We start from the raw sequence: 27,793 nt of genomic DNA, 5'->3' as shown, positions 1-27,793 counted from the left end.
CTGAACGAAGAACTTTGGAAGATGCAACAGCTTATTTTTTCTTTTTTAGGGTCCTCCTGGTCCTTCTGGGGAAGCTGGCCCACCAGGTCCTCCAGGCAAAAGAGTGAGTTTAATCCTCATTACTGATGATGAATTTAAGACCACATTAAGTTTTCCACTTGTTTTTTTAACATAAAATATGCACAATTTAAAAGTGGTATTATGGACCTATGTCCCTTCAATTTTATTTTCAGAACAAGTTGTTTTTATTCTAAGTTTTCTTTAAGAATAAATAATACAAATCAGGAAATATGCAATATATCTACTGGCTGTTCTGTGGGTTGCAGTTTCTACTCTGTGAATAAACATGTAAAATTATTTTTTTTGTTTTTAATTGAGCAATAAGATCTCATCTCACAATGAAGGGTGCATTCTTAAATAAATGATCATATAAATTAATGATAATGCCATAGCAACACATTATTACTTGGCCTGTTTAGATGAATAATAACTCCATAAACTGAAAATCCAAAAGGAACATCTTTTTATTTTACTAAAAGTAAAATTAAATAGATTCTATGATAATTGACAGAATACTACAGAACCTTAAAAGAGGGTAATTTGTTTGACCTTATCAAGAATTTTATATTTTCACATACAGAATACCATTTTGCATGAATCAGAGCTCATCTGGATAATATTAGCAGACTTTAAATATTAAATTATTGTAAATAATTTAGGCCTTGATTTTGTCTGGGATCTAAAGAAGTACAGGAAGAGATGACTTTAATAGCCTCCAAATATTTAACTTGCTGAAATGTTTTATTAGAGAATTTCCCCCTTCATTCTGCCTCCATTTGATTTTAATTATTAAAATTAGTGTGACCTTACATGACTTATTTTGTCTGCCAGCTCTATCGTCAAATATGACCCCACTTTATTTCAACCATACCTTACAAAACAATGATGTTCTTCAAGTCTGCAATAGCATTCAACATCAGTAACTGCCATAAAAATGATATTTTGAGGATTTAATTTCATGCAACATCTGAAAGTTAAGGAACATCCTAAATTCCATACTGTATGTCACAAAAACGTCAGCCCTTTTCTTGGTTTCCTGAGTTGCCACAGATTTCAGATGCGAGCAGGTGATTTCTTTTTTGGTGGACTGTGTCATTAGTCAGCATTAGAAAGTTTTGAAAGACACTATTATACCCCTGTGTTAAAATGTTTAATGTAAGAGTTTGCATTATTTGCTTTATTCGTTCTGAAGGTGCAGTTTGTTACCGCAGCAACGGCTTCTGTAGCAATCTATACTTTGTGTAGAAATGAAAAGACAGATAAGATGTATGCCTAAATAACAGTATCAATAGTTGAAAGTTTTTTGGGGGATTATTTTTACATAATCATTCATTATAATCAGTGTATCTGATCTACAGTATGTATTGAATGCACTACCAATAGTCTTCCAGATTTTATTGTAATTTTAAAAGAAAATAAATATACTTACTGTACTGAAAGAGGGCAGTGCCAACTCTCCCTGTCCATGTAAACTAATATACTCCTTTACTTGTGTTGTATAAAATTGTAATAGGCAATGATTTCATACCTTAAATTTAGTTTGAATCTCACATGTGAAATAGGGGCTAAAAAATGCATCTTATGTCAGACCAAATGTGTTTGATACATAGTGTATGTTTTTAATCAGCCTTTAACCATACAGACCTGATACTCTTTCACTGTCACTCTGGATGAAAATGGCAGTGGTGATTTAATAGGGTCATTGTATTGAACTACTGCTAAATGGAAATAAAAATATCTCAAAGCCTGCATGGAATGAAGGGAGTGCTGATATTAAATCTATGTGTGAAATTGAAAATGCACTAAAAAGACAAAGAGTTGGTCCCAAACTCATTTACTTCACTCAAGTAGAACAGTGCTTAGGATGACATATGGAGATAGCTTCCCAATAGAATATTGATCTAAGTTAGTTGAATGGCAGCAATGTAAAAACAATGGAATAATGCAATTTCTAGCAAAGAAAAAGGGAAATGAAGTTGTCATTTTCAGTACATGCACCTTGAGACATGATCCTTAAAGCCTCATCTATAGGAAACACTTTTTCAGAAAAAAAATAAGTTTTATGACATGTCTCATTTAAGGTGATAAAGTGTTATTTCACAGTCAGGTTAGCTATAAACTGCTTGACCAAAGAGGTGAAATGAGTAAACTTCTGGCACCAGAATTGGCTTTCTGTCCTCTAAATTTTTTTTACTTATAGTATATGTTATTTTTATTCAGTTTTGCACCCAGCATATATAAAGGTTTTATCAAGCTTAATTTGAAATTAAAATTCCATAAATTAATACATTTATTAATTAAAACATCATCTTTATGTATGTATGCTGAACATTGTAAAAATGTACCTCTTATAACTTTAAAAGAACAGAAAACTATTTATAGAAAAATGTCTATTTTTGTTGCAGGTACACTCATTTGTTATTGAACATACAGTACATGGTGCAGTAAATGCCCTGGTTAACATTTGTAATCAATAGGAATGACTAACAGGGTTTTTCTGTGAAAGTCACAGGCCTACAGTGTGTGGCTACCATTGTAGATTGCAGGTTACATATGTTGTCTTGTGGGATTATTCCCTATTTTTTGCCCAGGTCCTGAAGAAGCATGTACTTGTTCTCTGGTCTCTGTATCCCGACATTATCCCAGGTCATCCGTCAGTTGGGGGTTCATGTCTGGCAAATAGGGTCTTCAGGACATACATGTCACATTTACATATTGTAACTGACACATTCTTTTGATAAGCAGGACATATTGTTTTTTTGTTTTTTTTTTATTTTCACCAAACTTGACCTTCAACAACTTAAATTAATCTAATCACCTGTGTGCAATCACCTCTCTCACTAATAAAATGAATTAGTGCAAAGTTAGGCAGGTCTTGCACTGTCAGTCATGAATAATCAAAATAATGCCCAAAACATTTACAAAATATGTATTGTTCTAAAACGATACATACATAAATAATACATATATTTTCATGCTCAGTGTATGTGTGTGCATATAAAATATTTGATAAGTAGAAGCCAAAAAAACAAATTAAATTCATAATAGGTTATAAGCTCCTAGGTTTCATTCACTTTACATTTATAATATTGAAAGTGATGAAGTCTACTACAGTATATGTTATCTGAGTCAAAGGAATTAGCATTTTTCATTATCAAATGCTTGATAACCTGAACAATATAAATATTAAATGTATCATATCAGACGTTCCAGTTATTAATGACCTAAGGAATAAGCTTAAAAAACGCTTTTTCATCATAAGGAGTTTAAAGCCTTGGAATGTTAGAATAATTTCTTTCAGTCTCAGGTTATTTCCTCCTGAGAATCTATAATAAACAGTTAAGCAGTTGTTTTGCATTTAAGGTAAACTTTTGCTATGTCAGCCTTTTGCTTACAGCTATTTGAAATGATTTTGAAATTCTTCAGCCTTCAAACTCTAGGGAGCTAGTCTTAGGACTATTTACCATGTCTGTTTTATTTGTAATCATTAGATAAAGTGTTTAGGTATTTTAGGCTTCTTAATCAATATTGATATTGTATTACTCATGTTACAAATATATAATACAGATTGTTGCATTCAAAGATACATTTTGTAAATCACAACCTCTTGTAATACATTTCAAATAGAAATGTTTGTATTAATATTCAGACAATGTGTTTGATGATAAAATGCTGTTATAATTTATATAATGCATTGTCTCAGAATTCATTCAGAATTGTGAAGGTTTTTTTTTTCCTGATATAAAGGACAACACTGACATGAGCTGTGAGGATTGTAGAATGCGCCTCTCTGTTCATGATAATGATAAGCATTGCTTTATGCGTATATTATGTGCAAAATGTTTCAGCTGAATTTTTCTACTGCAGATCAGAATCAAGAAACTTAAAAATAATCTTTTCCATTCAGTTTCCCACAGATATAATAACCAATTAAAACTGAGCAGGTTTCTTAATTATCTTTTTTTTTCTGGGGATTACAAAACAGTTTGATGTATAACATTTTCCATTCCATGGTGATATAATGATTCCTCTTTCAGTTCAAAGGAATGTTTGTTAGGGGAAACTAATGACCTGGAAAATCATAAAATAAGTCAAGGGCCTATAGTTACATCTGACCTCATAAACCTTTGTGTTACTCTTTCTCTGGAGGCTGTAATCATGCAAAAGATAGTGGTAGGTACACAAAACCCATGTGTAAGTGCCAAGCTGCTGTTAAAATTAAAATAAGAATTAAAAGTATTTTCCTATTTTGGAATACATTTTTACTCAGCTTAGAAGATGAGTATAAATATGTGTACTGCTTTGTGTTGTAAATGATCTATTGAGAAAGCAATCATAGTAAAATTATTTTAATACTGCAGTCCATTATATAATGCATTAGGTTTCCACTGTATGTACATAAATTACTACAAATTAATACAAAATTATTACAATTATTACAAAAAGTAATATCCTTTACTTTTATGTCTCTGCCTTTATGTAATATCATACCCCAAGAACTTGATCACATACCCTGTTTCTTGTCTTGTTGGCATATAACACAATGTGTTTACATGGTAACAGACCAAGCTAAAGAATTTGTTGTTTTTTTTCTTGCCTACCCAAGGGTCCTCCAGGAGCTGCTGGTGCTGAAGGCAGACAAGGAGAAAAGGGGGCAAAGGTATCATGACTCCAGAATCAATCAGATTGAACTCCAGGATCAATAAGCACTTACTTCAGTGATTAAAGCATGACTTTGTCATTTAAAGTGTTCAAACGACACCGAAGTTTTTCAAGATTGATCTGCAGGCTAAACTACTTTTAGCTGCCCATTATTGGACTCAGTACATTGTTTCATTTTTATACAGTATACTGTATAACATTTTTAGCATGAGTGCTACATTTTGTAGTGCTTTCTCTGCACATATAAGTTCACAAATGTAGTTTTTAAGTCAATAAAAAAGTGTTAGCAAATTATTCCCATTGTGAGATTGTCTCTTGCTAATATAATAACCATGATCAATGACAGCAGTCCGTACTAAAATGTGATTCAAACAGACCTACTGAAGATTGGATTCTAAATTATAGCCCTATAGGGATTTCATATAGTATAAATACTGCATTGTTTCTGTGTCATTGGCCATATTGAAATTCTTGCTTAATAAATCCCTTGATAAAGACAAAAGCATATCTCATGTTGGTGAAGCATGGTCCAAAATCAATGTCAGCACAAATAAGTCCCTTATATACATTTTGTCACTTATCTTGACATGAAATACATGCTAATTGTGATGTGCATGAATGCCATTGTGCATTTTTCATCATAATGGATTGATTTAATTCTAGCTGTCTCAACCCTTTTTAGTTTTTGATCTTACTATTGTTCCATGTGAGTTTATTTTATTGCCTTTGATCACTCCTGTTCAATGAGTGATGATATACTGTAACCTTCTGTCTACTTGCAGGAAAACAGATTGTTTTCAGTCCTGTTCTTAGTAGACACATTTTATTTTCTTATTAATGACTGACTTCCTTTCCCTCTATTTATATGATAATGTGATAGTTTTCATCAAAATACAGTCAACATGATCCTATCATATATGCATGTCCTGTATATAACATCAACAAATGATGGTAACTGTTGTTTTGTTTGGCATCTAATTACAGGGTGAAGCTGGTGCTGAGGGACCTCCAGGCAAAACTGGACCAGTTGGTCCACAAGGTCCTCCTGGAAAGCCTGGACCAGAGGGTCTCCGTGGTATTCCAGGCCCTGTAGTGAGTAGAACGACACTGCTTTTCGTGCTTTAATTATAATCAAAGCATTTACAGTAAACAAATCAAGGTTCCATACTGATAAGGAAAGTTGATTTTTAACTGAAGAAAACAAAGAAACATGATTTATCAAATACATCAACAAATACTGTATCTACTATAATACGGTTTTGGTTTTCAATTTTCCCCTTCTTGTGTGATGTGAATTTCAGTCAGGAGGTGCTTTTCAGTACAAAATGTACAATGTAAAGTAAAACAAACAGTAAAGAAATATCTCAGTGAAAGTTCTTATGTGGTAGGACTTTACATTCTTGGCTTACACACCTATCTAATTATTTTCAGGGTGAACAAGGCCTCCCAGGTGCTTCCGGACAAGATGGCCCTCCAGGACCTATGGTAAGAGGTTGTAAATCCATAAGAAATGCTGACACAGTAATAGCCCAGTTACTAAAATTCCTTGTGTTTCACTCTGCATATGCTAAATGCATCTATTTAATGTTTAGGGACCACCTGGTCTTCCTGGCTTGAAAGGTGACCCTGGCACTAAAGGTGAAAAGGTGAGTGACCTTCAAGTATTCTAAAATGAAGATAAGTGTTGTCACAAATTGCTTAGAAAACAATCTATGAGTGCTTATATATAGTATAAATTTTCCAAACTAACTGATACTTGTCTTAACTGCCTGTAAGTACGGATACTTAGCAATGTTACCAAGAGGCATACAGTAAGTGTATTGGCACAAGCACTGCAAAAAGATCGTTTTAGACATTTATGAACATTTGGTAAAACACGTAAACTCTATCCCTGTAATAAAAGCAGCAAGGCAACAAAAACATGACAGTTTTGAGACCAAAGACCTTTGTGATTTTTATTATAATTTTTAATCTCACCTTCTACAGAGACGTAATTTGCAATTACCTGTGTATACCACTTTTTTGGTATTGTGGCATTTTGCACAAGTCCTCTTGTGATTTACCCTGTCTGTATCTGCCTTTGCCAGGGTCACCCGGGTCTGATTGGTTTAATTGGGCCTCCTGGTGAGCAAGGAGAAAAGGGAGATAGAGGATTGCCTGGCCCTGAAGGTTCTCCTGGTTCCAAGGGTGATTCAGTAAGTGCAGTTCTGGCATTTGCACCTGTTCGCTACATTTATTGTGTTGAATTTGAGGTTTGCAGTAAAAGCCTGCAGCAGACCTTAATAGGTACATTAAGTCTGGAAAACTATAATGCTGTTAATGATTGTATTATTCTGAGGTACATTAGAATTTCAGTTCATCTATCATTTCCCTGTTGAATTATTGCAAAACCTTTTGAAGCTTGCAGTTTCTCAGAAGAGTTTATCTTCTTTTAATATTGTAGTTTCTCTACAAAGAAGGAAAATAAGATTGACCTGTGCTGAAATCAAAGTGTTTTAAAATTGGCTTTGGCCATTAGATTTACATTATAACAAATAGATTTAGAGTATATTTTGCAACCTGCCATGCTGTTTCTGAAAGCAGGATGGCTATCATCATAATCATCTTGTTCATCTCAATGTTGCATTAGAGCTCAAACTGTAATTACTGTATGTTTCAGAATTATTAAATCACATGTGGTTGACCCCAATAAAGTATTCATATTCGAAAACTTCACAAATTAGCATTGTTATTCTAAAGTAATATGTTCAGGGGAGAAGTGACTCACCTCTATATTCAGCTGCTGTGAATTTCCAAGGGGATGTCCATAGGTGATGCTGAATTGTGTGTATGTGATTATTTTTTAGGGTATCGGTGGCCCTGCTGGCTCTCTTGGCCCTCCTGGTCCTCCTGGTCTGCCTGTGAGTTCAGTTTCATTAATTATTTCAATGTTAAGCAAATCTCCACATACTTGGTATTAATTAAACTCTCTTGCTTTGTGTTTTCTTATCATAGGGTCCCCAAGGTCCAAAGGGTGCCAAAGGTTCTACTGTGAGTCAGATATGTTCTTTAGTTTTCAGACCACTTAACGCCTCAATATTACAACAAAGGTTTTTCATCAATACAACCTGTTCTGACAATTTTTCATCTGTTTAGGGTCCTGCTGGACAGAAGGGTGACACAGGTCTGATAGGTCCCCCTGGTCCCCCTGTAAGTATATTATTTTATTCCACAATTCTTTACTCACTGGGCAAGTACCAGACAGGTTTCAATTAAATGAGTTCAATTTGATTAACTTTTAATCCGTTTCTAATACTTAACCTTAAAACCATAGTTTCAAACCTAAGTAACAGTTCTTCACTACAAGAACAAGAAGAATGGTGAAAGGATGTGGTTTCAGTACATCTCTATATTTAATGTTGGCTTTACAACTTTTGGTCTTATTCCAGAAAATGTTTTGTTTTTGTTCAGGGTCCCCCTGGTGAGATTATCCAGCCTCTACCAGTCCAGTCTCCAAAGAAGACCAGAAGGTCTTCCGAAGATGCCCAGGCTGACGAAGCTGGTAACATCCTTGATTACTCTGATGACATGGAGGAGATCTTTGGCTCGCTCAATAATCTCAAACAGGACATTGAGCGCATGAAATACCCCATGGGAACACAGAGCAACCCAGCAAGAACATGCAAAGACCTGCAGCTTTGCCATCCCGAGTTTTCAGATGGTAAGGCAGCTCTGAACACCGTATTGATCATATAGCCTGACAAAATACTTCCTTAAACTTAAGTTTGCTGTGAATCTAGATTTCAGTAGAAGGATGAATAAGAAACTCTCCCACACAAAGTATCATGTTAGCATTCAATCATGGTCAAATTAATAAACCTTTTTTAATTAAATCATAGCATATTAAATCAAATCATCACTCTATTTAGATTTTATGAACCTGTTAGGTTTGTTTTTTCAATGCTTTTACTACCTAAAAAAATATTGTTCTCTGTGCACTAATCACTTAAGATGTTTTGTTGTACAGTATATCCCTTAATAGGGTAATCAAGTTTTGAATCAGGCACTTGCATATTTTGTAAAGATTATAGTTTTATTATTCCTGCAAACTACTACCTTAACATAAAAGTATCTATTAAAGAGACATTGAGAGAGAGGGAGATAGAAATATCAAAACAGATTTCTAGTAGTATGTTCAAGCACTATTCTTGTTGTCAATCTAATAATAGTCTAACATTGTTGATATAATTGTCAGGTGAATACTGGATTGACCCTAACCAGGGCTGCTCTGGCGATTCATTTAAAGTGTACTGCAACTTCACTGCTGGTGGTGAGACCTGTATCTACCCAGACAAGAAGTCTGTGGGAGTGAGTGAAACCCATTTAATACAGTACATAGGTCCTTTATTGTTCTGAATCAAAGTAAGGACTCTAGAAAAAAATGGTGAATTTACTAAAGATAAAACAGATTTAGTAAAATACAATGGAATTATCATTTTTGAGAAAAAGAAAAAAAGAAAAGATTTGATCTCTGTTAAAAAGGTTTCTTTTTTACACTTTTCAATTATTTTTTTTCTATTTGGATCTCATACCAAAACCTAATTTATTAACAGATCAAATCACCCTGACAGGTGTTAAAATAATCTACCTTACCCCGTGTGATCTCTTTTTGAAAGAGGGCAATTACATAGTAATTCTAATCACACGAATAGATGTAAGATGTTCAACTTAATTGATTAATATTTTTTTTTTTACTGGGGGTGATATGGAATTTTAAAATCAAGTTAACTATTCACTTTTTAAGTAAAACGGATGAATAACCTTGTGGCATTTTATAACTCTTCCTAGTATTAGATTTTCAATACTTCTAATATTTTTCTGATTTGAATATAAATTAATTTTTGATCCATTAATCATCACAACATTGATTTACTGCTGCTGAACCAAGCATCTGATCTTTTTGCCTCAACCTCATAGATTTCACATCCGGCTAATAGCAGAAAGGACAAAAAAATGTTGTTAGAACAGACAGAATTAGTTTTCAAAGATGGGTTAAACTATCTGTGGATCCTATTGAAGATTAATATTTAATCTAAATTCATATCTGTTTAAATATATATAAGCCATAGCAACATCTGTGTCCTAACAGGACAATATTAATTTCTAAATGCATGTTTTTCCCATATGAAACACACAAGCATCTTTATCCTAAATTATGAAAAATAAAAACAGCTAATTCTTCCTACAAATTACAGTATACAGTAGTTGCTTACTGTTTTATGCACTAAATTCAATATATTGCTGGCTAAAATCCAAAAACGTTCACAAAACATTTAGTCTCTTTTGCCAAATCATTTAAAACCTTTCCCTGAAATGCAAATCTGTGGTTTTTATTGACTTTTTTATATTTTTATTTTACAAATTCTTCAAAATATGTATCATCAACATATTTCTTTGAATTAGTAAATAAGCTGTTGTACTGTATATCGTTTTAAAAGCTTTACAATACAATTTGATTTTAAGAAGATGTTATTTGTTTAGATCCTTACAGCTATCTTATTGGTTGTGTATAACAGGTTAGGCTATCTTCTTGGGCCAAGGAGTCTCCAGGAACTTGGTTCAGTGAATTTAAGCGTGGTCAAATAGTAAGTATATTTAGACCCTTTTCCATTATGTTTGTCCTTAGTGAGCTTTCAGTATTTGCTTTAATACTGTATAAAAGCTAGCCACTAAAAGATTTCTTTGGTGCCTGGTCTACTTCAGTGTTCATTGTGTATTATAAGCCATTAGTACCTTTTAAGACATCTTAAGACATAAATAGAACCATTTCATAGATAAACAAAAGATGAACCAGTAGACACTGAAACAGACTGGTGAAAGTTGTGGAGGTAACAACATATAATAGGAGTTTGGTGCATTGTTTTGCCTAACTTATTACTACATTAAACTGTTATTTTGTGTTGATGATTATGCTTTTAAATGTCCTTTTTAAAAATGCATAATGTTGTGCTAAACAACTGTTTCTCATCCCCACAAGAGGAAAGGGAAATGAAAAAACAATTAAGCTCTTTGCAGATAATTTAAAGAAATAATATATTTATGAACTGCCACACACAAATTCCTTTTGCAAAAAATAACCAGTTCCCCTGACAAATTATACTTACAGTAATCTTTTGTTTCAGTGACTGAGCATGTGTTCTGTGCCCTGTTGTGTTTGTGTATTGTGTGAGAAGGGTACAGTACATGTTTGCCTGATTACACAAAAGAATTGGTAAATACTTTTTCATAATGAAATTCGGAATTTATTGCGTAGATTTATTGATTTATTCAAATTCCATATAGAAGCTGTATATCGTTAACAAATGTGTGGTGCTTTGCTGAATATGGTTGACAGTCAATTTAAAAGGGGGTATTGTGGAGTATTATTGGCAGGCCTAGAGTTTGTTAGTTTTATCCTACTTTCTGTAAGTACTACTGTATATATGAACTGTTTTGCGTTACTTTTAATTCAATCACATTGATACTCAGATTTTTCTTTTACAATATTCTGTTTTTTTTAATCAAAGTGTTATCATCTTGCTTGTTATTTTCTAACAGCTCTCATATGTGGACCTTGAAGGCAGTCAAATAAACATGGTTCAGATGACATTCCTGAAACTACTGAGTGCCTCAGCCAGACAGAATTTCACTTACAATTGTCAACAGTCTGTGGCCTGGCACGATGTGACAACTGACAGCTATGACAAGGCTCTCAGGTTCCTTGGATCAAATGATGAGGAGATGTCTAGTGACAACAACGTATACATCAAAGCCCTCTATGACGGTTGTGCAGTAAGTGTATTTCATTAATATTATTACATAATTGTGATGAACCAAATTGAAAAGAAGCTGAAAATGTGATTTTCTGTTAAACAAAGCAACCTATCTTGTCTTCGTGTCTTTGTAGCATTGTTGTAGGAAGTCACTATAATGGGAGTTGTGTGTTTTCCCAGTTTGCATGGTACAGTGCATTATACAAATCTTAATCACCTTAATCTTTATCAAATACAAAATGCAAAATATTCTTGTTTGTACCTTTGCAGACTATTATATCAATGGTCAACAATGTTGCAAAGACTTGCCCCCCTGATCTGCTACCCCAATTGTTGAATTATCTGTGTATACTGTAGCTATGACAGTGTTGCACAGGAGCATGTGAACCCAGTAAGAGACCTAAAATATTTCCTTCCTTTTTTCGCAGATGAGGAAAGGCATTGAAAAGACTGTGTTGGAGATCAACACTCCGAAAATTGATCAGGTGCCAATCATTGACGTGATGTTCAATGACTTTGGGGATCCAAACCAGAAATTTGGATTTGAAGTTGGTTCTGTCTGTTTCCTTGGTTAAACTCTGGGCAAAGGGCAGATCAACAAGCAAGCTATGACCTGGTACCACCATCCCACTTCATGCCACATGCAAGTTTTGAATAAGAACGGTGTAGAGAATATGTTTTGCCGTGTATGTATGTATTATCTAGAAAATACTTGTTGCCCTTGTAGGGCCAGAATCACATGACTTAAACCTGTTATGGAAAATCGAGAAGGACATTTGATGCCGTGACAGAGAATGGTGCACAGGCAACAACATAAGGGGGTATGCTGTGCAGTGAAGTGACCTCCTTTCTGGATTCCTTTGGTGCTGTACAAGATGACCACAATGGTGCTCATTCAAATCCAACAATGAGGTGCTAAGAAGGTGTATTTTAATAAACTGTAATTATGCTTTTGTACAATACTGTTATTTCCGAATCCATTTTCAAAACTTGCATGTGTGTCTGCCTCGCATCTGGCTCTTAATTTTAAAGTTCGTTATGAAAAAATATATAAGTTAAAAAATAATATGTTGTCAATGAATACTGTGTAACTGATATGAAGCAAATAAAATGAGCATTTTCAGTCAAACAATTCCCCATTTCGAATTACAATGTATTCCCATTGTATATATTGACCATAAAAAGAGCTCCAGAAAGTCGTCTTCAAGACCTCAGGTGACACAACTGGAAAGCCTTCACCTGCACACTCAAAGCAACTTCTTCACTAACATTGTTTCTTGTGCTTCTTTTAAGCATTCAAGGCATTCATTTTTTATTTCCAATTTTTGGTGCTATACCTCAAACTTTCTAGATAATCATGAAAATTCAAGGCTGTTATACGCTGTATATACCTTGGTTAAACAATTAAGTTTATATATTTGGGGTGGGGATTTTTTCAGAGAATAAGGGTGCTTATTTGTTAGACATCTCTTGTTCAGATATTTTGTGAATGCAATAAATAGCCTTCTAGGAAACCCATTTTTGTATCTAAAATAAGACTGTTTTAATGTGCTTTTCTTGGTTCATTTAAAATATTAAAACTGGATTCTAAACAACAAAACAATTGAATGTGTGCATTGTTTGCTTACATATTTTGTAAAAAAAAATCTGTACAATAGAATATCTTTAATTAACTTTTTTTGTAGTACCTGTCCATTGATCTGTTAGCAATAAATTTTCTTGCACTTCAAATTGAGAATATCGATGACGTAATATGTCTAGGTCATGTGATTCTACCTAGTTGCAAAGCAACACATAAGGGGACTGCTACGTTCAGAGCTTTCTTTATTTGACCCAGATCAGCCTAGTCAAGATCTGTTTAATTTAAAGCTGGTTTGGTATTTCCCTCTGAGTAATCTATTGGTAGAAACTGGCAGTAGAAACATTTTTTAACTCTTGAGAATTCCCTTTGTAATTTTTTTCCATAATATATGTAAGACTTGAAATAAATGTTTGGTAACTTTTGCTTTATGAGTTGTTAAATTAATTGGATTAAGCTGGAACCACAATACATTGGCTTGCCAGTATTATTTAATTTGTAATAATTGTCTGGCTTAATGTGTGTAAAATAAGTAAAAAAGAACACCTTATGGATATGCATTTCATTTTATTTTCAGACCAAAGTTTGTATCTGTCAGCATCAAAGAAAAATATACAAACTTCATCAATAAAGATCAAGTCTTGACAACCTAGTTTATTCTTTCATCTTTTCATAGTTACATATTTGCCTTTGTTACGCTGTTAAAATTTCTGTTTACTCAGTTTTTCATATATGAAATGAAATACAGTATGCTAACTACATTTCTTTTACAAAAGTTAATATGTTTAAGGATTTCTTTTCCCCCTTTGGAAGGATTAATTAATGGAAATCTCAAGGTAAGTGAAGCTTATTTCTGTCTTTGATTTTTATCTATTATGTTTAAATTTGATCTATCCAACTGTATACCTACAATTCATTTTAAAATGTATTGTTCTTAAACTTATGTTTTAAAAGGATGCCTGACATGTCTTGATATGTAACAGGATGTGATATACTTACTTTATTTTATTTTACTTAAAGTAAAAGAGGAAGTTTATTAAGTGTTTGTAATTTATACAATTTACAGGTTATACAATGTAATTTTTACATTGCACAGGACTAGAAGATTTGGACTGTCTTTTCTGTATTTATATATTCTTCACTTTGTCCATTAGATCCAGTTCAGTTGTATAGCTTGGTTTCTGCATGACGTTAATGTTTTATAGAGAAGCAGTAGCTCATGCATTTATATTCTTTAGCCTTTACTCAGTTTTATTGTCGAGCCTGCTGTGAAAATTGCAGATTACTGCAAAAGCTTCTTGTGTTAAATATAGCTTCTTGTGCCACAGACACTTCACCTATATGTACAGTATATGTAGTATGTGTAATTATACATTTTCTGTCAGTTAAGGATCCTTACAAGCTTGAAGTTAATTAACTGTTAAACTCTAATTAGATATTGCATAAGGTGTGAAACAAGATGCTACAATTATATGAAGCTTACAGGGATTCAATCTTAGGACAACTGTAAAAAATCTCTGTGTGTATTACTTATCAAGGTAAGCAAAGGTTTGTATAAATGCAGTACATGTGTTGCAAAAAAGGAATGCTTATACACCTGCTCGCTGGTGATGCTTTATTCCAACACAATCATTGCTTCAGGAGGCTGACATAACAAGAATTGATGCTGTGATAACTTTCTACTGGGCAAGACGTGCTTAAAATGAAAATGTGATATTTAACTTGAAATGTGAATTAAAAGCTTGAAGCACAGTAGTTTTCACAATTCTATGGATTGCTATGGATGATAAAATGTCATAATGTCATGTGTCATGTCTCTTTTGAAGTGAGTATGTATATATATGGCTAAAAGAATGTATAGATCATTTTGTCCCTTTTAAAAATGGAAAGAACATTAAAATATTTAAAATCCCAGACACGTTAAGGGTATACATGATTTGCATGCACAGAGTGGATTATTTGTGTTAAAAAGACATACAGCAAGAATACTTAATTTACAAATGTTCTTAAACGTTTTCAACTGTAATATGCTTTATTATCTAAAATTTGGTTTGCAGTAATTATGTGTATTATGACAACCGTGAGTTATGAACATGGTAGGTGGAGTAGGTCTCTGTGACCTCTGGCCTCCATGCCAGCTTAGTTTTTTGTTTTCTTTCCTGTTCTTATGGCAGTACACTTTACCTGTTGGGTCTAGGATGCCTCTGTGATGCCTCTCAAAACAACCTAAACTGTTTTTTTTAAGCCTCCCTGGCTTGCCAAGTTCCATAGTCCTGTAAAGTAGTCCAATCCTTTATTAACGAGCACTAACTAACTCTCCTTCCTTATAGAATAAATAAGGCTTCACAGCCGAAACATTGTGTTTTCTCTCTTCCCTTTTCAGCATGGGATAAACCTATCACTTGTTCCTAATAATAATAATAATAATAATCATAATTAATGTTAGTGCAGTTTTTGTTGTTATAGTTCTGGAACAGTTTTAACAAAATGCAATCACTGTTCTGTGTGGGACTATGGCCATGTGAAAAAAGCCTACTGGAAAACATCTGGTCCTGCTTTTGACATTGGTGCCTGCTGATGCAGAGCTCCAAAAATAAGCAGCAATTAGTCAATACAGTCAGTGTCAAAAGACCTACCCAGTTAATTCAAATTAAGTCAAGATAAATTGACTCCAGTTGGCAGTTTTAAAACATTAGTATGCATTGAGCAACTGTGTTTTTTTCTATTTTAACACTTTAATTGTGAAAAGAGATTCCAGGAAACTCATGTTGATGGAACAGCTTGGAGAGAAATTTCTCAAGGTCTAAGTTCAGACGGGTTGTTCCAAAATAAGACACAGAATATTAAATCACACAGTTCTTTTCCCCTTACCAAATATCTATTGCAATACTTTCTGCTGTGTATTTAAGCATCTCCTCCCCAAATTCCACCTGCTTCCTTGGCATTAACGTTCTAGAAGGATGAGTGACAGCATATGACTCCCTGCCCAGAGGCAGCCCATGATCAGGCAAGCGAAACTTTGAAAGGTTTTTTAGAGAGCCAAAATGTTTTGGATGGGACCTAAGACAAGTAATACTTTATAAAAATATATTGCTTAATGAACACTTTTAAGTGAGTGCTCCTGACTGAACCTAAATTACACTGTGGGTCAGCCTGCTTGGAGGGGCTGTAGAAATGTGATTAATTTGACCAGAATTCATTCCACCCACCATCCCCACCCCCTGCTGAAGAAAAACTTGTCTTCAGACTGCAGAACTGACTCCACTGGGATTGCCTCTATTTCAGGTTAGCAGGTATTGAGCTGAGGGCAAAACACATACAAAAGGAACTCATTGAAAATAGGGGAGTTTTATTTATTCAGTTGCCATTGTGATGAATCTGCTGTTCTCTGCCTTTGTGTCTTAGATGGCCTTCAACCTTTGGTCATGCAGACTGCAAAACACACACTACAACTATACCCAAAGAACCAGCTTTCCTTAGTAGCTTTAAGCAGCATTCACAAGTAGCTGTCATTGACAGATTAGTTGTAGATTTGAAAAGGTCTTTTTTTGTTCATACAATCTGTTATTCCCCTGGAATATGAATTAAGGTGCATTCAGCCCCAAAGAAATACAGATTCAGGCAGCTTTACTGTTTGATCTGATATCAATGATGTTTAATTTTATATGGCCTCATCTTTATAACAAGAGCAATATGGATCTATGCAGTAAAATTGTACTTAATTAATAATGATTAATGGTAAGGAAGTAAATCACCTTTTGCTCAGATTTTTTAAGCTTTTCTTTGTTTACTATGTCTGGTAATTTTTTTTTCTTTTTGGTAACATACAAAGCTAAAGAAAATGAATGATCTTTGAAATATGAAGCATATGATAGATTATTTCTAAAAACATAGCCGATATCAACTGACATTCCCATTTAGTACTGAATTAATAACTGCGTTGAAGGAATTTCTCCATAACATTTTCATCCTTGAATTCTTTTCTGTCTCTTCTGTAGGTTAGTTTACTGAAAATTGAGCCAAAAGAACATTTGTTTGAAAGGGGAAATACGAAACAAACTCTCAAGAGTCATGGGATGCAATCCCAGGGAAATCCCAGAGGAAATATCTGTTCTATACTACTTACTTTTGGAGATTATTGACTTTGTCAAGCATGGGGCACATTGAGCTGCCTATCATGGATAACAAAAAAGAGGATGTGACACTTAATCATATGATGCAGATAACCACAGAAAACAGGTTTTTCAACAAAAACAGATATTGGTTGAAAAGAATGGTATATATGTTTGGCATGGTGGCGCTGTGATTAGCATAGCTGCCATACAACACTGGTGCCCTGGGTTCAATTCCAGACCAGGGGTGCTATCTCTTTAGTTTAGAATTTCTATGTTCTCCTGGTGTTGTGTGGTTTTCCTCTGGGTGCTCTGGTTTCCTCCGACTGTCCAAAAGCATACTGGGAAAACTGGCCCTATGTGTGAATGCGTCTGTGCCTATGTATGCCTTATGATGGACTGGCATCCTGTTCAGAGTGTGTTGCACTTTGTGCCCTTTGCTTGCCAGCACAGCTGTGGTTCCCCCGTGACCCTGGACTGGAAGAAGAGATCAGAAAACAGATGGAACATGCATGAACAAATACTTTAGAAGCTACAATAGTTAACATAGATCAAAACAAGCCTAGATTGTTTCAGCTAAAACAGCTTAAAACCTATCGGGAAAAAAAATCAAGAGAAACAAATTATATTATAGTTTTCAATATACAGTGCATCAAATATGATATTTTAAGGCATACGGCCAACATTACAGGTTGTACGAGCTGGCTTGCCAGCGTGGTGACTGTCACCGCCCGTCCCTGAGAATAGCAGGGACCTCAGTCGCCAGGCTGATGAGAGATCTCCCTTTAGCTCAGCTAGCTGGTTCCCTCTTGAGTGATGCCACAGGCCTGGGTTTGAGCCCACAGCGGTGGAGGGCCGACCTGAGGCGGCAGCGGTGAGGGCGCATACCCACATGAACCATGTGGATGTACTATCATAACAAATTATTATTATTATTCACAAATACTTTAAGAGTTTGAAAACAGAGCACCCAAAACATTTTAAATGCAGTTTATGAAATACAATAACTTAAGGATAATAAATATAAGATATATTCAAAGTCATTTTAGGGTTAAGATTAGTGTTAGGGTTCTAATCCTTTTCAAAGTGATTGTTCAAGCACGGTACCCACTTTAGTTTATTCAATGCAGTTCATGAAATACTATAAAAAACGTACCTAAGATTTATCCAAGGTCATTTTAGTCATACCAGTAAAATCAGTTACAGACCTATTTAATAATTGACAAGCAACCACATCCTGTGATCACCAAGGGAAAGATTTATGTCAACTTAAACTAAGACAACTCTGTTCTTCTCAGTTTCCTCCTTCTTGACTCAATCTACAGTACATTCTGACTGTTTCTGTCCTTGCCCAATATATCTAACATTCAGTTAATGCCAGCAGAAGAGTATCATGCATGAAAAGGGCAAGGACAGATAATTAAGTGCATGCATGCTGTAATAATGTAGTTAAACATAATAAAACATTGCATGAGCTATATCACATTTGATATGTACTGTAAAGGAGTAAAAAAGTTTGTTTTTCTTTTGAGCAGAACATTTTTCTGTAAAAATGTTTTTCTTCTAGTAAAAACAATATAACATTATTTAAATTAAAATTATTGTGTTATCCACAATGAACTCCTCTCCTTTGTAGACGTACAGTTAATATGCACTTATGTTTTTTAAGGGACCAAGGAGACTAATAACTATGTGCCAAATCGGAACTGTGACATCTGTCATTTGGTGTCACATCGTCAAATTATTCAGAGGTGATTAAAACAAATATTCACTCTACAATCTTATAGACTGCCAGTTTTTGTCATTTATCAAATCTATTCAACAAGATAGCACAAACAAATATGTCTGTATAAAATACTGTATGTATCTGTGTGTTTGCAAAGCATGTCATCCATCATTGACCTATTTTTGTCTCTTTCAAAGCCTTTCTAAAAGTTAAACACCTTAGCATTTTACATGTGGTTCTGTAAAGGGATCTCAACTTAGCACATTACATCTAATTTAAAGTGTAGTTTTCTTTTGATAAATATTTTATAAAGCTAAAGGTTTCTGTTTTCGTACTAGACATTTTGTCTCTGGAGGTCTGCATAGAAAACCATTCATAGTCTTCTTTTTGTGTGTTTTAGAAAAGAAGTCACAAGAGAAAAGACTTTCAGTTTTCCAAAGGATAATGTATGAGGAAAGTAAGGTTAGAGAGCAACGTTTATCCATGTATAATGTCAGTAATTACCTGAGCTGTCCACTGTGTGTGTAGCACAATTTATCCTCTTTGGCTGGCTGAGTAATGTTGCTCTGAGAAAGAAGTTCTGTGTTGAGATGTATTTCACACTATTAGGCAGCAAATGGAAAGCAGAATTATGCTAAGCACAAAAAGGAAGCCCGCAGACATTAATATCATGCATGGCAATCAAATGCAGTAAGCAGTGAGACTGCTGTCATATGAACCTTCAATAATACCAGAATCATAGAGCCCCTCAGCTGTACTGTACATCTCCACAAACTGATATAGAGTCTTGTGGATATATGCCATTAATGTTTTTGTTTTTCACATTTTTGTAATTTAATTTATATCCTTCAGAAGCCTTTACTTCTCTGTTGTACACAAGAAGACTTTCCCTTAAATAATTTGTCTTTATTTTGTGTGTGTTTAAAACATTTTTCAAGCTTCTTTAGCACTTATTACTTTTAACAAGAACATGGATTACCTTAGCCAAATACAACATAGACATGTCCCTTCCAATCATTCTCATTCAATGCACCAAGAAATGGATACTGTCTCAGTAAATGTGGTGCTACTGAAAACAGTTAGTCAACCTTTCCTTTGCACACTTTTGTTCAGCCTGAAGAACCCCATTTACAGAGAGGATACGTACTGTATGCAGTACTCACAGATTATACCTGCAGGAGTCACAACCAATGAGTAACTGTATCTAAGTGATTTAATATGTACAGTACACAGTGCATCATTGCAAGAACATACCAATATTAAAAAACACAATCTGCTGCTCTAATATATGTCAGCACAATACCTATGAACTGGATCAAAATATGATGGAAAATTGATTCCCCAGATCGAAACTGTGTACTCAGTAAATATAATTGGTGAAGAACTGCATATGGGTGACAATTGGCTGGATAAAGTAGAAAATCATTTAAAGGTAGCTGAAAATTTGATTTAGAATAAGTGAGGGAGACAAACTGTGTCTACAAGAAGCTTGAATCAGCATCTCCTGGTTATCTTCAGGACTCAAATAACAATAGCAATTCTAGCTACTGTAGGTACAGCTCACATGAATGTGATCTCCAGAAGCCTGCCGGTCAAGTCATGTCAGAAAATGTGATACAACCTGTACGGGCATTGCAAAGCGACATTGGCCACAAACACGCATTTCCATTCCCTCCTGTCTCCTCAAGATGCACCAAATTCTACAGAATGAAACTACAGCCTTGTTTTTTTATTTTTATTCCAGATGCAGCATTCCTGTTATTGTTAGTCAATCCCCGTACCTCTGTTTGACTTGAGTGGAAAGTGCAGGCAGCCTCTGAAACTGCCCTCAAGAGCCCTTGTCTTTACTTGTCTGAACTGGATGACATGGCTCATTGTGGGTCAGTACAGAAATAGGGGTATGACTTCAATGTCTGTATTCCTGCCCTGGAGAGGCTCTACAGAATCAAAAGACAGGGCTATTCTGCAGTGCAGTACTGCTTTCTAAAGTTTTCCCCATTCATTATTGCCTCATGCTTGACCAAAAAGTAGCTTCAATACTTTATCTGATTCTCAGCCATCATCCACTGGTTCTATGGTATTCAAATGGGGTCTTACAGCTAACGTTTTCGTCAGCATCTCTAGGTGTCTCAGACATTGATCATCGAGAACCTCTTGCTTTTGGACAGCAGCATTCCCGTTTTGACGTCAGATGTCAGCTTACAGCAATGGCTCCCGTTGGACTCTGTGAAGCCAGTGAGTCAAACTGTTCACCCTTCTTTTGAGTGCTTGAAGTTGTTTTTATTCTGTCTACTCAATTCTGAGTATACAAAGAATAGAATCACCTTGTGTTTAGAAATATACTACATACGGCATACAATAGGAATATCAGATAAAAACCATGAAGTAAATGTATCTCTCAAGCCTATCATTCACGACCTTACAGAGTAGTCTATCCCAGTTGTCATGGCAGTGGGATACACTTAGATAATGTGAAAGAGGAATTAGCAGGGCCCAATTTAAAGTTGCTCTAGAGAGGTTATGCACTATAGCAGATTTATCTTTTAGGACTTAACAAGGGAAGATTGATGGTGCTTGCTCTTGTTACATCAGAATGTTTGGAAAATCAGTCTGTATGATAGATACACAGTTCATAATATCTGATGTATTTTTCCTCCCCTTTTTTACAGTATTCTCTCAGTCAGCACAATGGTGCATTGAATAAATGGATTAATTTTTTTATTCATATTCCTGTAGCAGTTCTTTGAAAACAGAGATGTAATTTCTAGGTCAGAGTCAATATAAGTGAAAGAAAAAAATGAAACTATCTTTTTTTTTACTCTGTTTGACATCTACCAGCATAACGTGAACAAAAATGTAAATAATTTTCCCAAGATGGAATAATTCACACTGCCATTAAGAAATAAAATTAAACTTAGAATGCAATGTTCAGATGTAAAATACAATTAGAACTGTACCAGTAAATGGGTTTGACATACACTGCATATTTATGCTTTTTTAAAAGCATGTGTAAGATATCAGGTATGATGTTTGCTAAAATGTGCTGCAGTATTTCTTGATAACAATTAAAAAATTGTCTAGAACTTTTATTGTGTACCTTTACGATGATTGACTTTACAATTTTTTATATTTATTTGACAAATATATGACAAATATATTCGTTTTGCGAGGTGTTTTTTATCAATATACAGTATGAAGAGACTAAGGGGGAAATGCTCATCAGCTGATGCAGCTGCAGTGTTGTCTGAACAGAGCATGAAATGGTTAGTTATTGGCTTGGGGTAATATGTAATGAGTCAGTGACAGAGCTGGGGCTTGAAGTGGAAAAACATTCGAAAACGAGCTCTTTACCTTAGCTGGTAGGCCACAATGGCTACGACCAATCACAAATTGTAATGAAATGCCGGGGGACTGCCTATTCAGAGCATATAAATATGAGGTTCAACAAAATATTACTCACCTACAGGATTACACACTGTTTCAGTATGTAACTCACCTACAGGGTTTTATTTGTGTGTTCTGTTTAATCACTGTATGTCCTTGTTTTAATTTTAGAAAGCAAACAATCGAATTGGATCTTCAATCAATTTTTAAATTTAAAATTGTCTTGAAAAGCAAAACAGGCACATTTGCACAGTGTTCAGATTGTGTTACTTTTTTAATTAGTTGACTCACAGGCATCATTTTGATCCCTCTTTTCAGGTGAAGTTTCTTTCTGTCTTTTGGGGGTCTTTTATTTAAGATCCGTAATGCTCTTCTATTATTTACAGAGTCTCATTTAAGGAAAGAATATGAAAAGAGCATACTCAATAAGTTTAACATGGTCTGATAAAGTATTATGCTTTGTCATCTTACTGTGAATCACAATATTTGAAGACGTCTGTGATTGTCAGCCATCACCCAACCAGAATAAAAGCAATTCCTTGGGTAACGAGTAAAAAACTAAGAAGCGGAAGCTACCAGAGGCCAATAGGAGAGATCATTGGAGAGATTGGAGATCATTAGCAAGGATCATTGATAACAGAGTTCAGATCATTGAAATGCGTTGCATCAGAAGGAGAAGGAGCTGATCAAGTTCTGATATGGACAACTTCCAATCCATTATACTGTATAACAGTGCTGATGAGCAACTCATCTGTCAGGTTCTTTATTTATTAAGAGTCTCACTAAGTGAATCAGTGCTCAATGAGAACCAGGCTTCTGTCCCTATTTTATATTTGACCTTAGTATTGTAAATAAAATGCACGATTTTTACCTGTATGTACTGGATTTGTGTAGTTGTTACCTTCTTCCCCAGTGGTATTACAGTATATACTTTTCAGACTTGAAAGTCTTGTTAGCAAGGGAAAATAAATAAGATGAAGTTTTAAGTCTTTGATCAATTTTTTTCACAAACATCTTTTGAAGAGTTTAATAATATATATATATACAGTATACATTCTTTGTTTATAGTAAAGTATTTGGTAGGATGCTTGATCTGATTTCCTGTTATGTGACAAAATAATAGACACTGACTTTTTAAAATATAATTTTTAAAATGTATTAGATACTGATATTTTAAAATATAATTTAATGAAAATGTATTTAAACCCAAACATCAAATTTTCCATGTCTTCTGGAACATATGCACGACCAACAAAATTTCAACTTGTAAACAGCCAGGAAAAGTGGCACCAATGAAACTCTCAACACCAGATCCCCACTGCACAGAAATTGCTGTTATGCTGCATCTAGGGCTACAGCACCAAGAGGGCAGTCAATAACATTTCTGAGGGTCATGAAATACATGTGAAGAATGTGATGCTGAGAATCCCTAGGACTTTCTTGAGCAATACAAGATGTCTTTAACTCATAATCTCTCTCTCCTTTTCATTCTTATACAGTTGCTCAAACCCCAACATCATTCAATTGTAAACAAACCATGAAATGTTCAGCTCATCTATTTCTTTTTAAGGTAAATGTGAGCATATATTCAAATTTGTAAGCTACACACCACTCCGGACAAGCCTTTGCAAAGCTCCCCCTATTTGATTAATGAAATAACCTTTAGGAGCTGGCTTTCTACTGGAATTTATGAACAAATAGGACATACAAAATTAAAAATTGGAAATGCTGTCTGGGGAAGATTAATGTTCTGTTTTATGTTTCCTTTAAAGAGGTGTCTTTGTATTTTCTAATAACAGAAATTATTACACAAAAACCAACTGTAACTTTAGGGAAACGAAACATGAAAAATTTATATATTTATAAATTTATATTTTTTTTTTCTCTTGGATCTTTTACACTTTCATATATCACTGTGTATATGGAAATGTACTATACAACTAAAGAAAAAATGGAAAAAAACATCCCTTACACCCCTGGTTAATAGTCTGTTAATAATTATTTGAGAAATTAATAAAAAAATTGTGCTGTGATGGATCAGTCATTTTCATCAGTTATTTAATTTTCACACTTATGTTTTTGACTATTAAGGGGTATTAAGTATAAGTGGTAGATTGGTTGTAGCATTAGTGGGAAAGAATAGAGGACACTTGCATAATAAAACAATGTTATGAGTCTATACTATAAGGTACTACAAGATTCAATGATTTAGGTACTTTCTATGTTCCGCATATCACTCTTGAATTTACAGTATTTCAGCACAAGTAGAATTAAATGCTCTTTCATGTAATGCTACACTTTAATGGCAAAATTATATCAAGATGCGCTAAAGCCCTCAGGCAAGTTGATTGCAATTCAAGACATCTTAATATTTCAGTAATATTGAATATTGACTTAGGTTAATTATGCTGTCCTTTCAATGGCCTCAGAGTTTTAAAATTGGGGATGTTTACTTGTTAAGCATTTTTAATGAAGCAATAATATCTTTGGGACCTGGCTTGAGTAAGCAATGCTAATAAAGACCTAACAGTCTATGATTTAAAAGTGTAACCCATTTTCAAAATTTGTTCTGGACTCATTTTATTCAACTTTTGTAAAACAGAATTCTGGACAGGATGAGGCAGAGTCAAAGGGGAGCACTCAAACACCCACAAAAGGATGACAAATACTGACAAAGATGAGATTACAGCTTGGAACGGTATGTATGAGAATAAAAAAGGGACATACTATCCATGAAACTTTAATTTACTCTCATCCTGAAAAGATATTGAATCATTTATGGACTTCAGCATCAGTGTGAAACAATATGTGCTCAATGGTGCCCTTGCGACATTTTAGTAAACAAGGAGCACTTTTTTTCACAGTTGACAACAGTTGAAAATTCAAGGAAAAAGTCCATTGTCAAGGAAAGTTACTTAGAAAAGGTAATCACATGCAAGTAAATGTACTGTAATAGACTACATTTTGAAAGGAACTTTCCTCAACACTCAGACATTACATTCCCCCTGTCTTGTTGAAAATAAATTGGCTTTTCAATCATGTTTGAGCATAAAATTCTGGTACTTTGAAAATGCCTCTTGTACTAGGTCAAAAAAGTGTATGGTTAATTATCCAGTAATATAATAATCTGTGTGTAGAGATTTTCACTCATTACAATTTTTATATGGATATTTAGTGGTTTGCATTAACAACTTCAAGATCCTTCTGTGTTTTGTGGTTTTCTAAATCATTTTTCACAGTATCACTAAAGTTAGCCCCTTCAAATGTTTGTCTTTCAAACTATTACAATGGACTTCAAGGGTAAATTTGAAAAAAATTCTGATCACAGCTGAATCCAAAGTGCTACTGAAAAAGCCCTCAGGCTGACTCTAAGGTTTTCCTGTCAGAAACCTGAGAGACTGTCAACAGTCTCCACAGGGATTCATAACAAAGCCTCATGCCCACTTGCTGCAGTTCAAAGAAAGTATCTTATTTGAATAAGTTCAATCAGCATGTTGGTTTCCCAGTAACATTAGTTAGCAAGGTGTCAGAACAAATCATACTCAGACAACAGGCTTCCCTGTCTCTCTGCTAATTACTCTGAGCACATGCTAAAAACTGCAACCAGCCCTTCGAAATCAACAGCGTCTGAAGGACATGAGGAGTGATTACATTCAGATGACAATGACTTAGCTTGATTGGACTGAGTGAGAGTATGAATCAGAGGAAAGACAAGAGATACATGAGAAATTTTTAAATGAAAACTTTAATAAAACATTTACATCAGGTTTTGAGTGTAACACAAGATGATGATGATGATGAAAAATATGTAAAAATTAGATTTGATCTAAGTAGATCACGTGGTTGCAGTGATTTAAAGATACCTTGAAAACTTGTTGATTTTTGGCCCTTGGTTACTGGAATTGTCCAACAATATTTTATAAGATAAAAATGATGTTTCACAAATGTTTGTTTTTGGACTCAATGTTACACAATTACATCTGTTTATTTTTCTGCTACCTGCATACAATGCCAACAGTGAATTTTGCTGACGTTTTTTTAAATTGTCTTTTATGCTCCTACAGTGTTTCTTATAGTAGTTATACATAAAATATAGATCATTGACATAAATTAAGAGCCACATTCCCAGTACAGATCCCTGAGGCACTCCACACAAATTTCATCACCTCAATTTGAGCAATCATCCCTAATCTGTACTGTTTTCTATTTCATTAACCAGTTCTCAGTTCAAAAACGCGTATTAATCTAAATGCCTACAGAAGTTTTCTGAAGTTCTGAATGTACAAAATCAATGGATATTTAGCACACTTAATCTGCTATAATCTATAAGAAACCAAGGTGTTTTATTTTACTTTAATTCAGAACTTTACTTTTTACTAAAAAGGCTGTTTAAAAATATGATTCGTATCATGGCAGTCCAGTGACAGATGACATCTCAAAAGGCACAAAATTAAATGTGATCATGCCATTCTTATTGGAAGAAAAAAACATGAAAAATATTAAGTGGCATAATTATGGATATGAAAGCTGTAAATTGTAAATTACATACTGCAGATCCATCTTTCTGCTAAGGAATCCTCATAATAGTTGTGCAGCAATTAAGTATGTGCATCTATGTGCAATACTGCAAACAGGGACACACATACAGGTATATTCCATTTAAAGTGTAGCTGTTTTGCTTCTGCTCTTGTGACTCCCAGAAAGACAAATGCTAACTTTGCATTACTGTATATTCTTAGCATCCAAATAATTCTGAAAATATACTTACGTTATTGCCTTTTCAACTGCTCTTAAGAAGACTTGTAAGGAAATATGACAATATCTAACTGTTGTATAACATCTGAATATGTTCTGTGGCCCTCTACAAAATGAAATACTTCCATTAGTTCCATGAAAGGCAAAATTACTCACATGTATCAAGTTGGAAGAAGCTGTCTGCCGACAGAAATCTAATCTCTTAAACTCAAAGATAACTGGCATGTTCATTAGATAAGGCTGCAGGATAATGTACAGTATATTATTTAAGTTGTCTGATGCATTTAGTGAGACTATGTCAGGGAGACAGACAAGGGAAAGTCTGGCACAAAAACACTTGATTACATGCAAGACTCCTGATCCAGAAAACTCAAAGGTAACTTGATTGCTTAGAACATAGTTTGTGATTGGGCAGGTGTCTTCATACAGTATAACTAGAAAATCTGGACTGCAATGCAAACACAGACTTTAAGAGAAAAAGTTAAATACATTTACTGTATGTTGAATTAAATCACAAGGGGTGTTATGCACATAAAACACTTTAAAAGAAAAGCAAAGGTAAAAAAAATTCTACCAAATAATGCATTTTTAAGGAAGTGTTTAGAAAAAAAACATTGCAACAAGAAGGAAAAACAAGTGCAGGCTGACAATGACAAAAGAAACGAGGTTAAAAAACACACTTTGCAATGTGTTGCTATTTTGTTTTCAAATCATTTTTATACCA

The 27,793-nt window shown here is 34.3% G+C and overlaps 1 protein-coding gene across 9 annotated transcripts in view; it reads left to right on the top strand.

Moving 5' to 3' along the window:
* Nucleotides 1-13,734, top strand: part of col11a1a (collagen, type XI, alpha 1a) — a 106,530-nt gene extending 92,796 nt beyond the window's left edge. For 7 of the 9 annotated variants that reach the window (XM_088927946.1, XM_088927943.1, XM_088927949.1 and 4 more), the window contains 14 exons: nt 50-103; nt 4,667-4,720; nt 5,707-5,814; nt 6,154-6,207; nt 6,315-6,368; nt 6,810-6,917; nt 7,569-7,622; nt 7,717-7,752; nt 7,858-7,911; nt 8,173-8,422; nt 8,957-9,069; nt 10,278-10,346; nt 11,299-11,532; nt 11,942-13,734. In XM_088927946.1, the coding sequence (XP_088784072.1) occupies nt 50-103; nt 4,667-4,720; nt 5,707-5,814; nt 6,154-6,207; nt 6,315-6,368; nt 6,810-6,917; nt 7,569-7,622; nt 7,717-7,752; nt 7,858-7,911; nt 8,173-8,422; nt 8,957-9,069; nt 10,278-10,346; nt 11,299-11,532; nt 11,942-12,088 (1,389 nt within the window). In that variant the 3' untranslated portion in view covers nt 12,089-13,734. The remainder of the gene's footprint in view (nt 1-49; nt 104-4,666; nt 4,721-5,706; nt 5,815-6,153; nt 6,208-6,314; nt 6,369-6,809; nt 6,918-7,568; nt 7,623-7,716; nt 7,753-7,857; nt 7,912-8,172; nt 8,423-8,956; nt 9,070-10,277; nt 10,347-11,298; nt 11,533-11,941) is intronic. The other 2 variants (XM_088927951.1, XM_088927950.1) reach the window with 1 other exon arrangement.
* Nucleotides 13,735-27,793: the final 14,059 nt, after the last annotated feature.

Source organism: Atractosteus spatula, chromosome 11 (assembly GCF_055471065.1).
Source record: "Atractosteus spatula isolate fAtrSpa1 chromosome 11, fAtrSpa1.hap1, whole genome shotgun sequence".
Classification (NCBI taxonomy): Eukaryota; Metazoa; Chordata; class Actinopteri; order Semionotiformes; family Lepisosteidae; genus Atractosteus; species Atractosteus spatula.
The sequence above is the reverse complement of the archived record's forward strand: the minus strand, read 5'-3'. Positions and strand labels throughout refer to the sequence as shown.